At 37.4% G+C, this 23,714-nt stretch overlaps 1 protein-coding gene across 2 annotated transcripts in view; it reads right to left on the reverse strand.

Moving 5' to 3' along the window:
* LOC106870450 (THO complex subunit 7 homolog) overlaps positions 1-23,714 on the reverse strand; it is a 99,037-nt gene that overhangs the window by 32,862 nt on the left and 42,461 nt on the right. Inside the window, exons 1-3 of one of the 2 annotated variants that reach the window (XM_014916548.2) lie at positions 8,742-8,857; positions 7,542-7,662; positions 5,160-5,287 (exon numbers count right to left, since the gene is read on the reverse strand). In XM_014916548.2, the coding sequence (XP_014772034.1) occupies positions 5,160-5,287; positions 7,542-7,662; positions 8,742-8,826 (334 nt within the window). In that variant the 5' untranslated portion in view covers positions 8,827-8,857. Of the gene's footprint in view, positions 1-5,159; positions 5,288-7,541; positions 7,663-8,741; positions 8,858-23,714 lie in introns of those variants that run through there. The other variant, XM_014916549.2, reaches the window with a different exon arrangement.

The raw sequence follows: 23,714 nt of genomic DNA on the forward strand, positions 1-23,714 counted from the left end.
GGGGACAAGCACAGATACAGAAACACACACACATACATATATATACGATGGACTTCTTTCAGTTTCCGTCTACCAAATCCACTCACAAGGCTTTGGTCGGCCCAAGGCTATAGTAGAAGACACTTGCCCAAGATGCCACGCAGTGGGACTGAACCCGGAACCATGTGGCTGGTAAGCAAACTACTTACCACACAGCCACTCCTGCGCCTACATATATATATATATATATATATATATATATATAGTTTCAATATGGAGCAAATAATTTGTGAAGATACCATTGACTCTGTTATTATCTAGTGTAACAATTTAAAAATGACAATAACAGAATCAATAATATAGGTGATTGCAGGCCCCAAAAAGGCATTAAATAGCTGAAGGATTAAAATTAATCAAAGTACATACAAAGTATATCTACCTGCTGGAAATAGCAGTCAAAACTCTTATTTAAATCACCAAAATACACTGATAATAATTACAGAAATCAACCGTCCGAAGGCAAACAGGCTAAGACAATCTCCCATCGTACTTTTAAGTACTTGGACTCATGCAAGTCCAAATACTTAAAAGTACATTGGGAGATTGTCTTAGCCCGTTTGCCTTCGGACGGTTGATTTCTGTAGTTATTATCAGTGTATTTTGGTGATTTTAACTAAAAGTTCTGACTGCTATTTCCAGCAGGTAGATATACTTTGTATGTTCTTTGATTAATTATATATATATATCAATGACTAGTGACCGAGACCTTTGGAAATATGCAGTGCGTGAGAAAACCCGGCAAGCCAAGTGAGACCAGTGCCTCCTCCATCTGAGCGATGGAGTAGGCACTAGTCTAGTCCATGCTCATGGGGTGGTTATCTCCCCTGTCAGTGTATATATGTACTGTGTTCTTCATACAGTATGAAGAGTGTTAACTCTTATTTCTTGCAATATACGTGGTCTGATCAACAAGTATCCGGAATGTTTCCATAGTAACGAAGTTAAAGCATGCGGAGTGAAGTCACCTGGCACAGATTGACCTTGAACTCTGCTGTGCATGTGAACTAAGTTTTAACATTCTACCTCATTTCCACTGTTTACAGCAGTGCTTGGAAGGAAGGTGTGTAGCCCATGATCGTCGTATTGACCATGACAGAGAAAACTGAGCAGAGAATCTGCATCAAATTTTGCCAAAAGCTTGGACAATACCTGCTCAGAGGCCTATGCTAAGTTTTTAAAAAGTTTTCATTGTTCTCAACACAATCAAGGAGATCTTGTGCAACTGAAACCTGAATTTCTTTTTGGTCAGCTGAAAGCAGTTCTGGCACAAACTTGGCAGACACACGTCTCATATACAAGTCATCAGTGATAATGGATTGAACTGAACTGTAACTAATCTGCACATCCTCTGAAAACACATGGATGGTGATTCAACGATTTCCCCTCAGCTGAACGCACATCTGCGATGTTTCCCTCAGTTCTGCTTGTTGCAGGTTTCCCAGAATGTTTGTCACTATCGACATTTTTTGGCCATCTTGGAAACATCTGAAACACTTGTACACTTCTATCCATACACTTTATGCAATTCTGAGCAGGTATTGCTGTTCTCTGTTATGGTTAATGCAATGATCACATGCTACACACCTTCCTTCCAAGCACTCTGCATGCTTTAGCTTCGTTACTATGGCAACAGTCTGGATACTTATTGATCAGACCTCGTAGGTACTATTTAGTACCCTCAGTTACAATTAGTGATGATTAAATGTTTCCTTTATTGTGCCTAGCTGCTTATATTTTACATATTGGCAAACATCAATTGTGGAATCACCAAATATGCACAGGGTGTGGATTAAAAAATTTTTTTTAAATGTCCTTAATTGTAAAGTTCATGAATTCATCTAAAGAAAACAGTTTTTTATAATGATCTAATTTGCTCATTGATCAATTAAAAAATTCATTAGAAACAGCTGTAATGAATTGACACCGATCCATCGTTTGTTATTTATTTATTTACAGACACACACACATACACCCACCCACCCATCACTACCACCATTTTAATGTTCATTTTGTTATGTTTGTATGGAGTGGTCAATCTTCTCCAACACCACCTATTACCACTCTTCATAGTTCTGTGTCGTCTCTTTCATGTTTATTACTTTATACCATGTGTTACTAGGAGTACATCTTCCAAAAGTTCCACCAACTTCAAGTACTCCTCTTATATCCATTTTTTTCTCACATCATTTGTGCTCAGTCATTATGCACACTAACATTATAAACCTAACAGAGAATGCCCACTGCATTGCTTTCCAGCTTTTAAGCCCCACATCTTACTATTTTGTAGCATAACAGTTTGTACAGAAGAATTATACAATCTGCACTTCACTCTGAGAGAGAAAGCAGTTTTGTCATTAACAGAAGTAATGGCTCTCTGAACTTTATCATCCATTTTTACTTGGGTAGCCTTGCTCTTGGAACACCCACATACAATGCTAATTAGGTCACCAATTTGGTAAAAGCTATCAACTACGATGGAGTCTATTGAGCATTTGAAGAAATCAATTTCCCTTGTACTGTCACTGTCGGCTGTGTGCGTGTATCTGTCACAAACAAAGCCTACCTTCACTGTCACCCTACCTGGGGTGCCACTACATCTCTTGTTCAGGCACTGAGTACATTGCATGGAATTTCTGCCAACTCCTTTTCTGTATATTCCCAAGGAAATGATTCCTTTAGGGACCCATAGTCTTGCAAGCTGTATGGTGACCCCACTAGTGCTGGTGGTACATAAAGAGCATCCAGTACATGCTGTAAAGTGGTTGGCATTAGGAAGGGCATCCATCCTTTGAAATCATGTCAAAGCAAACACTGAAGAATGCTGCAGTTCTTGACCTCCATTGGATCCTGTCAAACCATTCAACCCATGCCAGCAAGGAACATGGGAGTTAAATGAAGATATATATATGTGTGATAGAAGTAGCCATGTACCACGTGAGCAGTGGTAATTAGCCCTTTGTGGGTCCTGTGTGTCACATTTGATGCAAAGAAAGGACACATTTTCTTGGCATCCATGCATCATTTATGATACACATTTCCAATTTTTTTTCAAACCACCAGAATAACTTGGGACTTAGGAAAGGAAAGCTTTATATTACGCAGAATGTATGAAACACAGAATAATTAAAAGCTTGAAAACAAGCAGGAATGTTTAGGACAAACTTATGAAAATGCTTTGGACAGGCTAAGAGTTAACTATATGATGTGGTACACAAATGTCCATTAATAATAATCTATAGATTAAAAATGTCTTTCTCTGCCAATATGAATTAAATGAGACAACAACAGAGTCTTGTCTCTCTCGGTCTACTTGTGTGTGTCATCTTTACCAATTCTCCAGTGAATTTACTTTCAGGTCACAGAATATAATGGTGTCCACATTATAAAGTGATTTACATCAACAATCTCTCTGCAGTGAAACAACTGAATACAAGCTGTTTTAGAAGCAAGACACCATTCTAACAGGAATAACTAACAAATGCTTTGATGGATGTAAGAAAAAATTTCTATTTAACCCTTTAGTATTCAGGTTACTGCCAAATATAACACTTATAAATTCACATTGCTTTGAATTAATCATGCATTACATCACTTAGCTTTGAAATTTCAATGAGGTGGTTGTTTATTTTTAAAATGACATTGTAGGGTAGGTGTGAGAGTCTGGATCTGGTTAGTTTGAACATAAAACAAGAAGAATATTTAAGCTGGATCTGGCTGGTTTGAATGGTCATGGTCTAACCCGAGGTTTTTTCAAATGAACAATCTCGTGATCAAAAGCAAACAATGACTATTCCATCATATTTTCAACAACAGCACTGTTTGGTGTATTCTTTTTCATCATTGGTGAGTGATTTAGCTGCTATCTCTAGCAGGTCACATGACTACATAAAGACTCCCGCATATATTAAAATGAGGCACTGAATTGGCAGGGTTGTTGAAGCAGTAGATAAACTGCTTAGCAATAATTATTCCGGCTCTTTGCTCTCTGAGTTCAAATTCCATCAAGGTTGACTTTGCTTTTTATCCTTCTGGGGTCCTTAAGTAACAGCAGACTGGCAAGAATGTTAAAGCACTGAACAAGAAATCTTTCATTACTTATTCTTGGTTCTTTGTGTTCTGAGTTCAAATTCTGCCATGGCTTATGTAGGTAATAGATCTAATCTGTTACTTGGTTTAACACCACTGCTTGGCCCCCTAACAAAGGTATGTGGCCTAGTGGTTAGAGGGCTGTACTCATGAGCATGGGATTGTGGTTTCAGGTTCTGGACTGAGCAGTGCATTGTGTTCTTGAGCAAAACACTTTCATGTTGCTCCAGTCCACTCAGCTGTAAATGTGTTCCAGCAATGGCTGGGGAGTTAGCCCTGCAACTGACTAATGTCCCATTCAGGGGAGTGTTGTAATCTCAGTCACTTATATATCATGGAAACCTTATGGGTCTCATGGGTCCTAGGGCTCATGACAGACCTTAATCTAAATCTTGGTCCCTGAGTACCTTTAGTAAAGTCCACTCTTTCAGAAGGATTTAGACTAGGTCTCTAGTTTGAGGATATCATCCCCACTGTCTCCCTCCCACTAACCTCAGTTGCTCTATAAAAGGTTGTGGACCTCTGTCTCTGATCAAGCAATGAAATATAAGAAAAATGTACCAGAATTAGCTGTGATCTCCTACCAGACAATTTTGTGGCCTTGTGCAATCTTCATATCTTTCGAATCATACCCCACCCCTTGTCTTGGAAAAGGGTACATTAGATAATGTAGTCCTCATTTCCTAGCACATTGGGAAAATACAAGATGATCGTTGCCAGTGCCACCTGACTGGCTCCCATGCTGGTGGCATGTAAAAAGCACCTACTACACTCTTGGAGTGGGAGGTGTTAGGAAGGGTATCCATCTGTAGAAACTTTTGTCAGATTGGATTGGAGCCTGGTGCAGCCATCTGGCTCATCAGTCCTCAGTCAAATTGTCCAACCCATGCCAGCATGGAAAGCAGATGTTAAACAACGATGATGATGATCATAGAGGAGATTTCTTTGACCAGAGGTTTGCTTAGTTGGGGCTGAAAAATAACAACAACAGCAATAACAAGGAAATGTTGAACACAAGGTTAACCACTACTTACCAATGTCTTGATTGAGATGTTCATATTTTTTTTGTTCTGTGAGGTTCATTTCATAAACCAACACAGACTTCTCCATATTGTACTCACATTGGGCAAGTGTGGCCAGCATTCGTTGATATGTCAGGTGGCTACAAAATAACAATCATACCATATTATTGTTATTATTATTATTAATTAGGAACAATTATTATCATTATTACTATACAAAAGTTTTTTCTTATTTAGTGAACAAAGATGTTATTTTGAGGTTTGGTGACAACATGCCTCCTCAGATCTCAAACATTTTTCTTAGAATTCTTGCAGAATACAGGATTGCACTTTACTGTAGGTCACCAACATGTGTCTCAATTCCAACATCCTTCAGCTTCTCAGATAATAGTCTCATTGTTGTGACAATGGCACCAATTACCACAAGAACAATCAACACCTTGTGTTCCATAATCTCTTCGTCCTTCCAGCCTCTGGCAAGGTATTGATATTTCCCAACATTTCTTGATATTTACTCAACTATATATGAGAATACAAAGGCAATCATTTTAAAATGCTTGTTCTTCCAGTCATTCACAGTTGTATCTGGTCTTTTTGCTTTCATAGCATGGTCAGTTTCTATGCAAAGATCCTGTAATCATTATTATTCACCTTGACAGCCTCCAGCTTGCTTCTATAGAACTTTTCCATCACCTCAAATCCACAGACTTGGCTAACATAACAATGCACTGTTACTGACAGTCATGCTTGTGCTTATACTCTTTTTGTGTTAGCTTACTGCATTGACTTAACAGATGGTTAATATGTTTGTCCCTTCTTCCACACATTTTGCATTTGTTGTTTGACTGTGTTTAACCAATCTGTATCATTAGCAAATTTGTTATGGTTTGTTTCTAAATGGTACAATAATCCAATTCCTTGTTTCAGATTGTCATCTTCTTGCCACAACCATCATTTTCAGTTTGTTACATGAATGGGCCACACAATTCTTTATTTTTCTTGCTATTTGTCCTGTGATTTTTTTCCCTGTTCTTGAAATCCCTTACTATTTTAGTGACCCCTTCAATATTTCTAGCTGTAGATAACAGTCCTTACTCACTAAGTATGACATATTCTCCTTTAGTGATCTAATATCACGTTATATCTTTATTCCAACTGATTTCATAATTAATACTGCACACTTATTCATTCAACTCCAAACTGCAAAACAATATCCTTGCTAAATATTCTTAATGTTTGAACGAAAGAAACCAGGTCTTTTTCATATTTGGTGTATAGTTTGAGGTCATCCATATGTAGCAGATGATTTATTTTCTCTGTGGTCTTAGTGCAATCAGGATATGTGATAAAAAGAGCGAGTTTCCTGGAAATATTCTCTTCCAGATTTTCATGTTTCCTAAGGATTCACTTCTGCACTTTGGTTTTACTTCCCAAAAAATCTTCTCATGAACTTCAGTCACTCCAAAGACCAATACTGCAGTACGTTATCATATGTGTTCTTGTAGCCTATCCTACCAAAAGCTAATGCAGTTTCGCACCTCTCCTTGAAAAATGCATTGTTTTGGAAATTTTTTTTTCAGATTCCTACATTTTAGATGTCAGAGATTAGAAATATGGAAAAAAAAATTTTTTTTTAAAATTTCACCCCTCCCCCCCACCATTAAACTTTTTGATTTTGTTTACTTTAAGGAAATTTTAGCAAATTGACGAACATATGCAAATCGAAATTAAATCCAGACAAAAACATTAAAGTGAAAAGAATTTGCGTTTTACTTGTGTTTGCCTTAAATAATCGTAAATAATAATTTAATGTAAATTAAATATACACCATTTTATGAGAAATGAACATTAATGTTTGATAATTAATGTTATAAAGTTTAATAAGAGGCTCAAATTTCCCCATCTCCCAGCTGAAGGCTTTTTGTCTTGGTGCCACATACAAAGCACCAGTGCTAATGCCACATACAGAGCACCCGGTGCATTCTTTAACCCTTCTCTTACCATATTTCTGTTGAGTTGCTGTGTTTCTTTCAATTAATCTTTTTTAAAGACAATTGTAAACAGTGACGAAAACCAAAGATCCCATCCATCCACTGTGGAATCAATAAAACAAAAGCAAGAGCTATGGAGGCTGATTAAATTAGTTACAGAGGCAAGGTTTGCTGAGTGGTTTACCAATACTGTCGCCCTTAGCATCATCCTGAACTACGAATACTAGTTCCAAGTTTTGGGATACGATCCCAAATGTCAACAGAGATACAGTAGATAAGGATGAAGCCCAGATTAAGAAAATAAAGGATTTAATTTCAACTTCTGCTTATCAATAGATGGTGGTGGTGGTGGTGGTGCACCATAAAATAACACTCAGCTTAAAAGGTGAATTAAGATACGTACCTCTCTTCATCGTTTTCAGGCATGTTGCACCATCGTACCAACATACGTAGCAGACTGTTGATTCGTTTGTCATCATTTCCACCATCTCCGTCAATTAAAAGCCTGCGTCGAATGATATCATCTGGAAATAGATATTAACACATCATTATCATTATTGTTTTAACATCCACTTTTGCATGCTAGCATCGGGTCAAACGTTTATTGAGGCCAATTTTCTACAGCTGCATGCCCTTCCTGTTGCCAACCCTCACTTGTTTCCAAGTAAGATAATATTTCCCCATGACCAGACATATTTTCATGGAAGACTGAAAATGAACGACACTGCTTGTATGACAGTGACACTCATTTACAACTACCATGCAATGTCAAGACAAAGAGACACACACACAAACAATAGGCTTCTTTCAGTTTCCATCAATGAAATCCACTTACAAGGCTTTGGTCAGCCCGGGACCATAGTAGAAGATACTTTCCAAATGTGGTACACAGTGAGACAAGAAGCTAAACTTCCCAACCAAACAGTCATGCCTGTGCCTCAGATAAAAATGGTGGTGGCCAAGATGAATAGAACAGAGAGGTTTCTAGTCTTGTTGGAGACAACTTTCTAGTGCTGGTGGCAAGATAAAATGTATCCAGACCAGATTTGTTTAGTTGTTGATGACAAGAGAGGGGAGGATGTGATAAACATAAATAAAGAAATAAAAATAAACATGAGACACATTAACGAAGAAAGCTGGTCGTCTTCTGTTGCTGTGTACGGCAAATGACAAGGATCACAGATAAGTGGCGAGACACTGTGGGACCTGTCCATCTCTTTATTTGCATCATGAAATAATAATATAGTATAACTTAGAAATGACAAATTGTAAAGTAATACGTCATATTCTCTCTCTCTTTGTATGTGTGTGTGTGTGTGTGTATATCTATTATCTATATATATATATATATAAAAAAAGATATAAAGTGAAGTATAAATATTACATCACAAAATAAACAAAAACATATATATATAAGAATATCTCCCAGATATATATATATATATATGATGATGATGATGATATATATATATAAAAGCATACACAATTACCATTGGATAAAATATTACATTCTATACTTCACATCAATAGATATTAATAAGGTTATGCATTACACACACACACACACACAATTAGAAAGTATATTATTATCCATATATCATACCATCAGTTTTATCATAGAGTAATATATAGGGAAACAGCATGGTCGGAACAGTGGAATTCCAAAACAAATGCATTATTTGCAGCATCTAGTTCCATTTCATTACGTTCTGAGTTACGATTCCAGTCAGGGAGAGTGACCTTCTGATTACCCTTCTGGGACAATAAAATAAGTGTCAGTTACATTTGGGGTTGATTCTGTTACTACACCCACATACTCTGAATCTGTATCAAAGTGAGAAATCAATATAACGCGGCAATAAATAATATCCTACAGACAGGATAATACATTACATTCGATATCACACACTCAAATATCACAAAAATAGGTTATATTATATTATACATCAATATTAGAATACACAATTGCTATAAATAGAAGTAAACATCAATCAACTAGATTACATGTGCTAGCTTCTATTCCAGGATGTAGCTGTTCTACTTCATTGTATATCCCATTCTCTATATTCTTAAGAAAGACATAATCATCACATAATCTTGTTATATCACTCCTATATATCTGAAGGTTTGAGCTTAACCCTTAAGTGTTTAAGCTGACCATACCCAGCCAAAATATTCTTCCTGTTTTATCCTTGAAGTGACCAGATCCAGTCTCTCACACCTATCCTACACTGTTAGTCTAAAAAATATACAATCACATTGAAATCCGAAGGCTACAAGATAATATATGCTTAATTCAAAACAATGTGACTAAATAAGCATTACATTTGAGAGCGTAATCTGAAGGCTAATGGGTTAAATAATTATCATGGGGCAAATAATTATTATTAAGGTAACGAGCTGGCAGAATCTTTAGCACATTAGACAAAATGCTTAGTGGCACTTCTCCCAGTCTGAGTTCAAAATCCACCAAAGTCATCTCTGCCTTTCATCCTTTTTGGGTTGATAAAATATGTACCAGTTATGCACAGGGAAGTGATGTAATCAATTTGTTTGTTTCTCCCAAGTTTCAGGCCTTGAGCCTATAGTAGAAAGGATTATTATTATTGAGGCACCAAGTGGGCAGAATTACTGTTAGTGCTTTGCAGAAAATGCTTACCAACAGTCTTTCCAGCTCTTTACATTCTGAGATCAAATCCTGTGGAGGTCAAGTTTGTCTTATCTTTTTGGGATCAATAACAAAGTACCAACTAAATACTGGGGTTAATGTAATTGACCTGCCCCCTCCTCTCAAAATTGCTGGCCTTGTGCCACAATTAGAAAGAATTATCATTATCACCATTATCATTAATTTAACCAACATCGTGATGGAGGCACGTAAAAAGCACCAACCAAACGTGGCCGATGCCAGTACTCCTGACTGACCTCTGTGCCGCTGGCACGTAAAAAGCACTGTCCAAATGTGATTGATGCCAGGCCCGCTTGACTGGCTCCTGTGTTGGTGGCACATAAAAAGCACCCACTACACTCTTGGAGTGGTTGGCGTTAGGAAGGGCATCCAGCTGTAGAATCACTGCCAGATCAGATTGGAGCCTGGTGCAGCCGTTGGCTCTGCAGACCTCAGTCAAACCGTCCAACCCATGCAAGCATGGAAAACGGACATTAGATGATGATGATGATCATTACCATAAGGGAGAAGCCCAAATTAAAAAAAGATAAAGAAAAGAAAAAACAATGAAAATTGATATTTGCCACAAAAATACTGTTTATTGGTTTAGCAACAAACTATGACTGTGTCAGCTCTACTTCTGAATCCATAGCATTTGTCAGAAACCTTTTCATCTCATCACCGGGTATGTTAGGGTCACAAGTGATTTTTCCCATTAACCTGTACACTTTGCCTGAGTGAGGCAGTGAGGACTGAATTAGTCTTTGCCAACAGAAGGGTTCTATCTTTGGTCTCTTATCAACATCAGTCACTTCAAGTTAGTTTCAGCTTGCCACACCAATCTCCTCGGTGGCTTTTCTCTTCTGTTTGAGTTCCAAACTAATCTTCTGCAGGAAACAGTATATTGATCTAGCTGGAAGGCCATGGCAACCAACTTCACATGGGGAATGAGACTGTGTGCCATCTTTTGGCAAGTATCTCGTCAACCAAGTCTTGATATTTGGTTTTCTTTAACCGGTGGAAAAATGTCAAACCTGTCCTCTCAGGACACTGTAACTTCAACCATGGTGTTAGTTTTGCCCTCCTGGATAGCTGGAACATGTCTAGTCAGAGCAAGATAAATTGTTTAACAAATTCCCCAGTTAAAGGATATTATATAAATGTCCTTACCTCATAGTAAAAGTGGGTAGATAGTAACCTTTGAGATTGACTGACATTTTTACAATCAATATTTTATCTCCTATGCACATATCTAGCTGAGGTAACAATGGTGAAGTGGATAGAGCATTGGGCTACCAACTTATGGGTCATGAGTTCACATCAGCCATACGTGTTTTGTATTCCTAGAGATAGGCTGCATAATTAATTCTACATGTTTCTGTTACCTAACTGGAGATAAAAGTACTGAATCTGCAAAGCTTACTTGTGACAGATTGTGTTTTTGTATTTAGACAGGAAAATTCTCCTCTTCACAATGCAACAACAGATTCCAGAGTTAAGTGCACAGGTTTTGTGACACCAGTGCAGGTGGTGAAGGCATTTATGCTGCATGTAGTGTTTACATTACTTATCAACGACTGTTAAATAAAATACAAATCATTTATTTTTCTCATCATAAATTTTAAATCACTGAAATTACAGGGAACCAGCAAAATGAAAACAAACAAACAAACAAAACCAACAAAAGACCCAAACAAACAAAATGTGATCAAAGAAGCAGAACAAACAAAGATGGTGGAAATGTCAATTTGTGTAATGGAATTCAGACGACCTCTCTGATGAAGCGGAATTTGATTGATATATAAACAACCTGAAATGTCAGTTTTAAACTTGAAGCATCATTTTAGAATCAAGCAGGAATTCCATTCTATCACAGAAGAAAGAATTTCAAATGTATTTGAGGACCGCATTTGATTTTTGAAGATCTTTTACATTTTGCACACTCATCTACATAAACACATCACCAACGTTGTCTTTGCCATCGTTTTAATGTCCACTTGTCCTTGCCTGCATGGCTCAGATGGAGTTTATTGAGACATATTTTCTATGGCCAGATGCTCTTCTGGTTGCCATTCCTCTCTCACTTGTTTCCAAACAAGGTAATATTTCCTGATGGTCTGACATGTTTTCACACAGGAACAACACAGCCTGCACATACACATCACAAATGAGCATCACCATCATACTCAACATTTTGATATACGAAGGGGTGCTGAAAAGTTCCTGGCTTTGGGTCAGGAGCATCAATTAATTATGATTTTATTCAAAATATTCCCCTCTCAGATTCACACACTTATTGCAGCAGTCCTTCAGTTTTTCTAAGCCCTGTAAAAGAACTTGGAAGTTTGGGCTTTCAACTGGGCCTTTTGTGATACCCTTAAAACCAGGAATTCTTCAACACCCCCTTGTGTGTATTCATAATTTTTGATTTTATCTTTTACTTTTTTCAGTCATTAGACTGAGGCCATGTTGGGTCACCATCTTGAAGAATTTTAGATGAATGAATCGACCCCAGGACTTGAACCCGACTGACGAAATACTTGATTTAATGGTTGTGAGGTTTGTGGCCGAAATTTGAATCTCTTCAGAAATGTGTAGTATACACAAGAAATAGACAAATGAAAATTTATCATCAGAGGCATATGGCGTAGTGGTTAAGAGCGTGGACTACTAATCCCAAGATTCCGAGTTTGATCCCAACAGTGACCTGAATAATAATAATAACATTGAAAAATTCCTTACACGTCACACATCCACATGTCAGGGTCACCAGCCTGTATCCACATGCACGCACACCTTTGTTTTGGGATCACCAATACTTTATTATCTCCCCTTCTTCCTAGCTCTCCTGTCTAACTACCTCTGTCCAGCCAGCCGCCATGATTGACCTCTAGCTCCTAAAGCTTTTTTTATTCTCTCTCTCTCTCTCTCTTTATTTCCTCACGTTCCTTTCTGTTGAAGAGCATAAGCTTGAAATGTAAAAGACTTTCTCACCTTCCCAAGCATTAAACCAATACACCTGTTTGTTGCTTATATACCTGTCTGAGTCTTTTGTTTTTCTGCAAATTCCAACTATATATATATATATATATATATATATATACACACACATATATATATGTATGTATGTATTTGTATGTCTGTTTGTCCCCTCCCTCCACCATCGCCTGACAACTGATGTTGGTGTGTTTATGTCCCTGTAACTTAGCCCTTTGGCAAAAGAGACCGATAAAATAAGTACTAGGCTTCCAAAGAATAAGTCCTGGGGTCAATTTGTTTGATTAAAGGCATGGCTCCATCATGGCCGCAGTCAAATGACTGAAACAAGTAAAAGAAAAGAAAAAAAAGAATAAAAGAACAAAAGAATGCTATTCTTGAAATAAATGCTAGATATCATCATCTTTTGCATTTCTTCATTCACCACAATAATTAGACGGTGACGACAGTGAAGGGAAATGCATGTAATTAGTCTTCTTCTTAATCAGTTAATCCTTTCAAGCCGATGACAGTTGACAGAAGTTACAACATATAATTATAGGCAATGTGTTTAACCCTTTCAAGTCAATGGATCCTAAAAGCAGCATGTCATCATCATCATCATCATCAGTTTACATCCACTTTTCCATGCTTGCATGGGTCAGATAGAATTTGTTAAGGAACATTTTTTACAGCTACATACCCTCCATGTCACTAATCCTCACTTGTTTCGAAGTAAGATAATATTTCCTTATAGCTGGACATCTTTCTATGGACTACATGAAATGAAAGACTCTGCTTGTGTGACACACATTGATGATTACTGCACACTATCAAGACAAGGGACACACACACACATTCATACCCTCCCCCCACACACATTTCATTTGAAGACATGACCATGTTGCAGTTGTCATATTTTTGTATCGGTTTCTTGAAGATAGTTTGGAACAACAAACTTCCTGACTCCATATTCAATGTTTCCAGACCTTCACACTCTCATTTTCAAGAATTGAAATAAATTGGATGTCTGCATCACTTCTTATACATTGGTCAATTTTTTTTTCTTCTTTTACTAGTGTCAGTCATTAGACTGCAGCTATGCTGGGGCACCACATTAAAGAATTTTAGTTGAATGAGTCAACCCTAGTTCTTACTATTTTTATATCTTAAGCCTAATACTTATTCTATTGGTGTCTTTTGCTGAACTGCTAAATGATGGGGGACATAAACACACCAACACCAGTTGTCTACCATATCCACTCACAAGGCTTTTGTTGGCTTGAGGCTACAGAATACACTTGCCCAAATCCTAGTGAGGGATGACTTATTATTCCAGGCATGGATATAATATGCCCAGACATGGCTGTGTGGCCAAGAAGTTTGCTTTCCAGCCATATGACTTCAGGTTCAGTCCCATTGCATGGTTCTTTAGGAAAGTTTTTCTTATTGTAGACTTGCAAGTGGATTTGGTGGATGGAGATTGAACGAAGCCTATCGTGTGCGTCCATCCTTTCCTTGAAATTACATGATAGTTGTAAACGAGTGTTACTGTCCTACAAGCAGTGTCAATAATTTTCCCAACATGCTGCATAGCCATGACTGACCATGGGGAAATATTACTGTTTTGAAACAGGTGAGAGTTGGTGACATGAAGGGCACAAAGCCACAGAAAATTTACCACAACGAATTCTGTCCAACCCATGCAAGCATAGATAAGTGGATGTGAAAACAACAATGGTGATGATGATAATGGTATAATAGTGTTTTTTCTAATCAATTATATCTGTTCTAATGAATCAATGACCTTGTGCCAAGAAATCATTAATTATGTTCCTTTATATTTGACTAAGGTCAACTTTACCTTTCATTCTCCTGGAGCAATGATATAGTAAGTGGCAACCAAGTGGATAGGATTCCAACTCCTAAACTTATGGCTTGTGCTTATCTGAGAAATCATCATTGTCATTTAACATCCACTTTCCCATGCTTGCATGGGTCAGATGAAATTTGTTGAGGCAGATTGTCTACAGCCAGATGCCCTTCCTATCATCAACCTTCACCTGTTTCCCCATGATCAGACACATCTTAGAAGACTGGAAATGAAGGACACTGCTTGCATGACAGGGACACTTGTTTACAACTAATACATGATGGGCTCTTTCAGTTTCCATCTACTAAATCCACTCATAAAGTACTGGTTGGCCTGAGGCTATAGTAGAACACATTTTTTCAAGGCACCATGCAGTGGGACTGAACCTAAAAAATGTGGATGGGAAGCAAACTTTCTACCACACAGCCACGCCTGTACTTATTATTTATAATAATAATTACTTGCAGCTACTTAATTTCTAGTGAAACCATCCATCAACAAGTCTTACTGTTGACATTTTCCTTGTGTACATAATTAGTCATGAAAAGTTTTAATTCCAAGAATGCTGAAGCAGATGAGATGAGGATATCATGATTAATTGCCTTCTAAAAAGGAGTTTATTCCAAACAGAATGAATGATGAAAGTGAAATTAAAGCCAACACACATTCACACTCAAAAATGCACTAAGTGGTCAGTGTATTTGGCATGTGATTCCAAGGTTGCGAGTTCAATTCCTGGTAGCATATTGTGTCCTTGTGCGAGGTGTTTATTTCGCGTTGCTCCAGTACACTCAGCTGGCAAGAATGAGTGGTACCTGTAATTCCAAAGGGGCCAGCCCTGTCACATTGTGTGTCATGCTGAATCTCCCTGGGAACTACATTAAGGGTACGTGTGTCTGTGGAGTGCTCAGCCACTTGCATGTTAATCTCATGAGCAGGCTGTTCTGTTGATTGGATGAGCTAGAGCCCTCACCATTGTAAACACCAGAGTGCCAGTGTATATGTGTATCTAACTATACTGATAGATATGTTGTTGTATCTTGAGAGGGTCATTCTCTCAATAAGAAACACACACACACTGGTTCTATTTCACTTCTGTTATTACTATCATCATCATCATAATAATAATAATTATTATTATCATTTTCATTATTAGTCAAGTAGTTAACCATTTAACCAATCAACTAATTAATTGTTCAGTCAATTAATCCATCAGCTAGGTTCATTAGAGGTCCTTCCACTGTAATTCATGACCTCATTAATTAGATGCTCACGCTCTTCCGGACACTGATGAACCTAGCTGATTGACCGAACAATTAATCAAATCATCGATTAGTTAATCAGTCAGCTTGTTGGCTAAGAAATAATAAAAGTGAAGTGAAGTGGAACAAGAGATAAATACGCCTTTTAAGTTTCATCAGTAGGTCTGTTATTCTTTGTCTCTCTCAAATTGGTTCTTATAAAGTCTATTAGGGTTTAACTTTGTCACTTTGGTAATATGGCTAACCACACACACACACACAATGTACAGAAGCACATGCCAGCTTTCATTTCCACTTTAACTCTTTTGTTACCAAATCTCTGTTTGTATACACTACCTTTATTTCAATTAATTTTGGAAATAATGAAGAATTTGATAAAATACCTGTCATTATTAATTGGGTGATTAAGGTGGCAAACTGGCAGAATTGTTAGCTTGCTGGGTAAAACGCTTAGTGACATTTCGTCTGTATTTATGGTTTGAGTTCAAATTACGCTGAGGTCGACTTTGCCTTTTATCCTTGTGGGGTCAATAAAATAAGTACCAGGTGAACATCAGGATTGATAGAGTCAACTTATTCACTCCCATGAAATTACTGGCTTTGTACCGAAATTTGAAACTATTATTTGGCTGGGTTCAGGGAAAGTGGAGCGTTATTATATGGGAAAAGGTTCTCATTGAAGACGAAAGGAAAGGCCTGTAGGAGTTTTGTGAGAGCTGCAATGCTGTATTGGAGTGAGAGAAATGTGTGGTGTGAGGCTGTTTGATAAGAGGAGGACTGAGGACTTGATGGGGATGCTGGGGTTGGAGGAGTCAGTGGTACGGCTGGCAAGGGCAAATGGAGTGCAGTGGTATGGGCATGTGTTGAGAAGGGATGAGGAGTATGTTCTGAAGAAGATGCCAGAGTTTGAGGTAAATGGACAGCAAAAGTGAGGTAGACCGAGGAAAACGTGGAGGGGACAAGTGGAGGAGGAGATTGGGAGGGTTGGCTCGAGAAGGGAGGACGCCCAAAACCGGGCAAGATGGTGTGAAGGCGGTTGCTATGGCATTGAGGTAGATCTGGCCACCCCTGTTAACGGGGACAAAACCTGGATTCAAAATGATGGATGATGATGATGATGATATTAATCTAGAGTTTGGAACATAAATTAATTTGAAATTTTGATTGGATTTAGATCACTTCAATACGAGAAGTTTGAGTCATAGAAACAAAGGCAGTCTCAGGTGGGTTTGTATCAAAAGGGTCAACTATTTTGATACCAACAAACCAGACACTGCCCCTGGGTCTAAGTTTTCAAGGAATCTAATTATTTTCCATCAAAATTTCGTGCTAATTTCTGTTCCAAGCATCAGCTTAATAATGACAAAGTTACTTTACTAAATTTTCAAAATAAATTAAACCAGAGGCAGCAAATTCCAAACAAAAATATGATAATGAAAGAGTTAAATAGTTGCAACACATAGCCTTCCGTTGCTAATTTTAAATCCATGGAAGGAGATATACATCAAGAGCAACCACAATAAAAGATAGCTTGATGCATAATAAATAGTTGAAGTGGAAATGAAGAAAAGCGTTACACTAATATTGTAGTTGCTTCACATATATTGAAAAAAATATTTAAAAGACTGTTGTTGATTAGGATGATGATGATGATGATGAAGGTGATGAGAGTGATAATGGAGACAACAACAATGATGATAATGTTGATAACATCAATGATAGTGATGTTGATAATGTGTTGTTATTTTTGCTGAACTTTAAAAGCTCATCAATATTGGATTGTATATAATACACTTACCCAGTGTTCTGGGGGTGTAGTTCTTTTTTTTTTTTTTTTACCAGTTATTATCTCTATTATATATTTGATAAAGAAGAAAAAAATTGGGTTTCCTTTCCTTTAAAAAGATAAAAACCCATGAAATAAATGAATAGTTTACTTGCTTTTACTTCATTCAATTTTCCTTTTACAGAGTTTAACCACGAATGAATTAACGTTTCCAACCACATTCCTTTCAACAACAAAGGTTTTTATCTTTCCACAATGAAACACACACATTACATTCTCTCTCTCCCTCTATATATATATATATACACACACACATACATATATCTATCTATCTATCTAAATATATATATATATATATATATAAATTAAATATATATATATATAAATATATATATATATAAATATATATATATATAAATATACTTTATTAAAAAGCAGCAAAAATATCACAAAAACTGTTACTAAGAGTTTCATGTTGTTGTTCGTCCGACGAGTGAGAACACGAAACTGAGTAACAGATTTTGTGACATTTTTGCTGCCTTTTAATAAAGCGTATTACTCTACCTGTGTTATTCGAGTACTATTTTTTCCACTTTGATTTGCATTTATGTGCCTACTCTGGTATATATATATATATATATATATATGTGTGGAGGCACAATGGCCCAGCGGTTAGACCAGCAGACTCGTGGAATTAGGTTCGCTTCGATTCCCAGACCGGGCGTTGTGAGTACTTATTGAGAGAAAACACCTAAAGCTCCATGAGACTCCGACAGGGGGTGATGGCGAACCCTGCTGTACTCCTTCACCACAATTTTCTCTCACTCTTTCTTCCTGTTTCTGTTGTACCTGTATTTCAAAGGGCCAGCCTTGTCACACTGAACCTCCCCAAGACTTACGTTAAGGGTACACATATCTGTGGAGTGCTCAGCCACTTGCATGTTAATTTCACTAGCAGGCTGTTCCATTGATCGGATCAAGTGGACCCTTGTCATCGTAACTGACAGAGTGTCAAGTTATCTATCTATTTATCTATCTATCTATATATATACATACATATATTTCGTTTTGGGATTTGGTTTGCAAGATTCTTTATGTGAGTTCGTGTGTTGAAGCATATTCAGTTATTTTCAAAAAATAAAAAAGAAATAAGTGGAAATTTTACTGGAAATCTTACCAGAATAAAACAAAAAAAAAAACAACAAAAAAAACTACAGTCAATTGGACATACACAGTGAATATATTAAGATTGACTGCTCAAAGAATCTCTTAGATGGAAAAATAGGTGTGGAAATATGATGGTCCAAGCATGGCTCTTTGTTGGATAGAAGAAAAAATGTCCAGAGAAGAGGAAAAAGGGAAAGAGCATCTTAGGCAAGTGTCTTCTGCTATAGCCTCAGGCCAAACAAAGCCTTATGAGTGGATTTGGCATGCAGAAACTGAACAAAGCCCATCATGTGTGTACACACACACACATACAGACATAAAATCTATGCGTGCATGCATGTGTTTGTTCCACACCACTGCTTGATAACTGGTGCTCGTGTACTCATGTTTCCATAACTTAACAGTTTGGCAAAAGGGACTGACGGAATAAGTACCAGACATTGAAAAAAAAGAAAAAGCATGGGGATTGATTGATTTGACTAAAAATTCAAGGTAGTGCTCCAAGCTGGCCACAGTCTAATAACTGAAACAAGTAAAAGATAAAAGAAAAAATAACAGAAAAAGGGCAGGCACATTAGAGGGCCATGAGAAGGACGTGTACATTTTAAAACTGGCCTAGGGAGTTGGATACCCTGGTGCTGGCCCTGTCATCATCACCGTTTTCACATCTGATTTTCCATGATTGTATGGGTTAGACAGAATTTACTGAGGTAGATTTTCTAAGGCCGGACACCATTTCAGTCACTAACCATCATCTGTTTCTAAGTAAGATTATATTTACCCATAGCTGAACCCTTTTCACAGAAGGTTGGAAGCAAAGAATACTATTTGTATGGTGTTTGTTTATAACTATTGCACAATGTCAAGCCAAGGAGATACAAATATTACCACCACACATCACATACACATACACAATGGGCTGCTTTCAGTTTCCATCTACCAAATCCACTCACAAGGCTTTGGTTGATCCAGGTCTCTAATAGAAGACATTTACTATGGTGCCTCGCTACGGGCTTGGACCTGAAACTACATGGTTGATAAGTAAACTTCTTAACCACACTGCAATTATTCTTTAAGAACATATTACTATTTGTTGTTAGCTTCTCTGCATTATTTTTCTCAAAGATGTTTCAAGACAATCATTGGCTAAGAATTATCCCCAACAGCAGAATGGCAAATACATTGTTTCTATGGATGCTTGACATCAACTTTTATGGAATTTTGTCAACAATAGTTCTTCCATTATTTATACATATTGCAGAAATATGAAGATAGATACACTTTATGACAGATTAGCAAAGTTGTCATTGCATAGAAACAACAGCCATATCAGATGTAATCAAAAACACTAAGTTTCACTGGAGATTTTCATTTTATTTTAATATTAAATCATCATTGTCATCATCATCATTATACCAGTCATTTTCCCATGTTTACATGGGTCAAATGTAATTTGTTGAGGCAGATTTTCTATGGTCAGATGCTCTTCCTGTCACCAACCCTTACCCGTTACCAAGCAAGGTAATATTTCCCCACGGCCAGACATGATTTTTCTTCATGAAAGATTGGAAATGAATGATGTTCATTTACAACCCTCATATGGTGTCAAGACTAGGCCCATCCCCCTCACACACACACATACATACATATATATATATATATATATATATATATACATACATACACATACACACATATATATATATACACACACATATATACATAAATGAGTGTGTATACACATGCACAGACAAATGGCTTCTTTGAGTTTACATCAACTAAATTTATTCAAAAAGCTTTGGTCAATCTGGGGCTATAGTAGCAGGAACACGCCCAAGGTGGCACACAGTCAGACCAAAGCCAAAGTCATATGGTTGGGAAGCAAGCTTTTTAATCACATAGCCATATCTATTCTGACCAATGCAAGAATGGAAAAGTAGGCATTAAAATGATGAAGACGGCCACTAAAAAGTCATAAATAAATTCTTGCTGTACTTCCTGTTTCATTAAATCAAATCATTTTTGAAAAATACTCTTGCAGGGATAGGAGCTGTAGTCAAAATACAGTTGTATCATTGGTTTACTTCACCTATCAGTAGAGCATGTATCATAAAAAGATACTCAGTGCTGCAGGAAGCAGTGGGAGTATTGCATAATTAAAGAGTGTTTTGTTATCATTCAATGCTGAATTCATATGCCTCAGCTAGAGAGACTTACTCTATGGCACATTATGACCTAAACAGTCTTATTGTTTCAGATTTAAATACAAAAACAGAAAATTTAATTTTAATTATTTTCTTTGGTTCACTTGAATTTTTCCTAACTGGAACTCCACTGGTTATGACAATGAATATTTCAGTTGCTCTGATCAACAGAACAGCCTGCTTGTGAGATTAATGTACAAGTGGCTGAGTACTCCACACACACGTGTACCCTTAATGTAGTTCTCATGGAGATTCAGCATAATACAGAATGTGACAAGACTGGCACTTTGAATTACAGGTACAACTCATTTTTGCCAGGTGAGTGGAACTGGAGCAACATGAAATAAAGTGTCTTGCTCAAGGACACAACATGCTGCCGGGAATTGAACTCATGACCATACAATCATGAACTGAATACCTCTAACCACTAAGCCACGTACCTTCTTACTCTAAATGAATCTAACGGTTTTTGTGTGTTATTTTAAATGGCTTATAAACACCTTCCACGCTGCAATTGTTTTTGTTCCAGCACACGATCTCAGATCAGGTCACTTGCTATGCAAGTACACTTCCGTAATTATTTTTATTGATTTCCATTTTCAATGATATATATACACATATATATATATATATCTATAACACCGGGCAAGTAAAGTGAGATCATGATTGAGAAGCGTGGCAAGTAAAATGAGATCACAGCTGTGGCCGATACCAGTGTTGCATAACCAGCCCATTTAAAAGTACCCTTGAATTGTTGGGCAATATGCTGCACTTGGAAAGACCTACAAAATTGAAATCAAAATGGAAATTGTAGTTGTGGCTGATGCCAGTGCCACCTGACTGGCTCCCGTACTGGTGGTACATAAAAAGCACCCACTACACTCTTGGAGTGGTTGGCATTAGGAAGGGCATCCAGCTGTAGAAACACTGCAAGATCAGATTGGAGCCGGTGGAGCCCCCTGGCTCACCAGTCCTCAGTCAAACCATCCAACCCATGCCAGCATGGAAAGCAGACATTAAACGATGATGATGATGATATGTGTGCTAATGTTTTGCCAAGAGGAATAATGAAAGCAATGGCAATAGTGGTGGTGGTGGTGGTAGTTATAGCAGAACTCAATACAGGGTAAATAGTCCAGTACCTTTAACCTACTGTCAATATAAGCAAAATGGCTGAATGATTAAGAAGTCTGCTTCTTGATCATGAGGGTCTGAGTTCAATTCCCTTGCTTGGCATCTCCAGCAAGCATCTTTTAGTTTTGCGGAGGGCAAGACTACTTCTATAATGCTGAGGTCATGAAAAATATGCGCCGAGTGCACTCTGTAAATTGGTATTAGGAAGAGCATGGTATCCAGATACAGAAACCAAGCCAAAAGTGAAACACTGAAGCAAGATGTGGTCCTGCGAACTGTCAGTTCCTTTCAAACCATCACACTCACATCAGCATGAAAAGTGGATATATGATGATGATGATGATGGTGGTGGTGGTGGTGATGATTGTGCATTATAGCTGCAGTCAGATAATACTAAACGAATGTGAGTGTTGTTTAACCCTTTAGCATTTAAACCAGCCATATCAGGCCTTTTATACTTACCCTACAATGTCATTCTCAAAGCTACAAGGTAATGCCTGATTAATTGGAACAATTTGAATAAATGAATAAGCATTACATTTGACAGTAACTTGAATGCTAAATGATTAATTTTTTAACGAGGCACAGAGTTAAATTTTGTACAATTGGAGAAGCGAGTGAATCCCACCCCCCACTTTATGTGCTAATGTGCACAGGTTCATGCATGCAGGAGTTTAAAATGGTTGAGCAAATTTCAAAGCTGTGTGAATTGGAGAATTAATTTTACGGTTGGATGACCATGAAATAAAGTTGGAAATCGTATATGTCATTAGACAGGTTTGCTTAATGCTGTTGAGTAACAGGTTTACACCTAAATATGCAAAATATGTTTAAAGCAATGTTTAAAACCACAACTGCCCACTCAGTTTCAGCACATCAAACTATGCCTACAAAATAATAATAATAAATGCCCTGATGCAGTACCAGGCTGTGGCTCTCATGGCTTCTGATCTTAACTGATTGGAAGTGTTATCATGTACATTGTTTTGTCTTGGTATAAAAGATGGGCTACAGCAAATATTCTGCTCAATATCACAGATTTACTTGTCAGTTGTTTGACCATAACCAGTTGAGCATGTCCTTAGTGGCTGATAATATGTGCATCTCTTATCAAGAACAGGAATAGTGGGAGAGCATCATAGCCACATGTTGAAAGAAATTTCTGGAGGTTTGGATAATTCACTTTTGGAAACATAGGTGTTTTGTTCAACATCCTTAAACAACCCTTATTCAGGGGTCTTTTGAACGGGATGGGTTACTCAACCTGAAGAAAATTCTAACTGGGCCCCACCTGCAAGGTCATGCACTGTTTTATCTTGATATGAGATCACCATGTCATGCACATACGGTTGTGATGCATGTGCCTGGTGTCCCCTTATCAGACGGGTAGTCATGATGGGTATACTGGGCTTTGTATATTTTACCTCAGTGTCATTTTGATGGCATGCACTGCTCTCTCACTCAATAATAATAATAATTATAATAATGACAATAATAATTTCAAAT

The sequence above is a fragment of the Octopus bimaculoides genome, chromosome 6, assembly GCF_001194135.2.
Source record: "Octopus bimaculoides isolate UCB-OBI-ISO-001 chromosome 6, ASM119413v2, whole genome shotgun sequence".
In the NCBI taxonomy this organism is placed as follows: domain Eukaryota; kingdom Metazoa; phylum Mollusca; class Cephalopoda; order Octopoda; family Octopodidae; genus Octopus; species Octopus bimaculoides.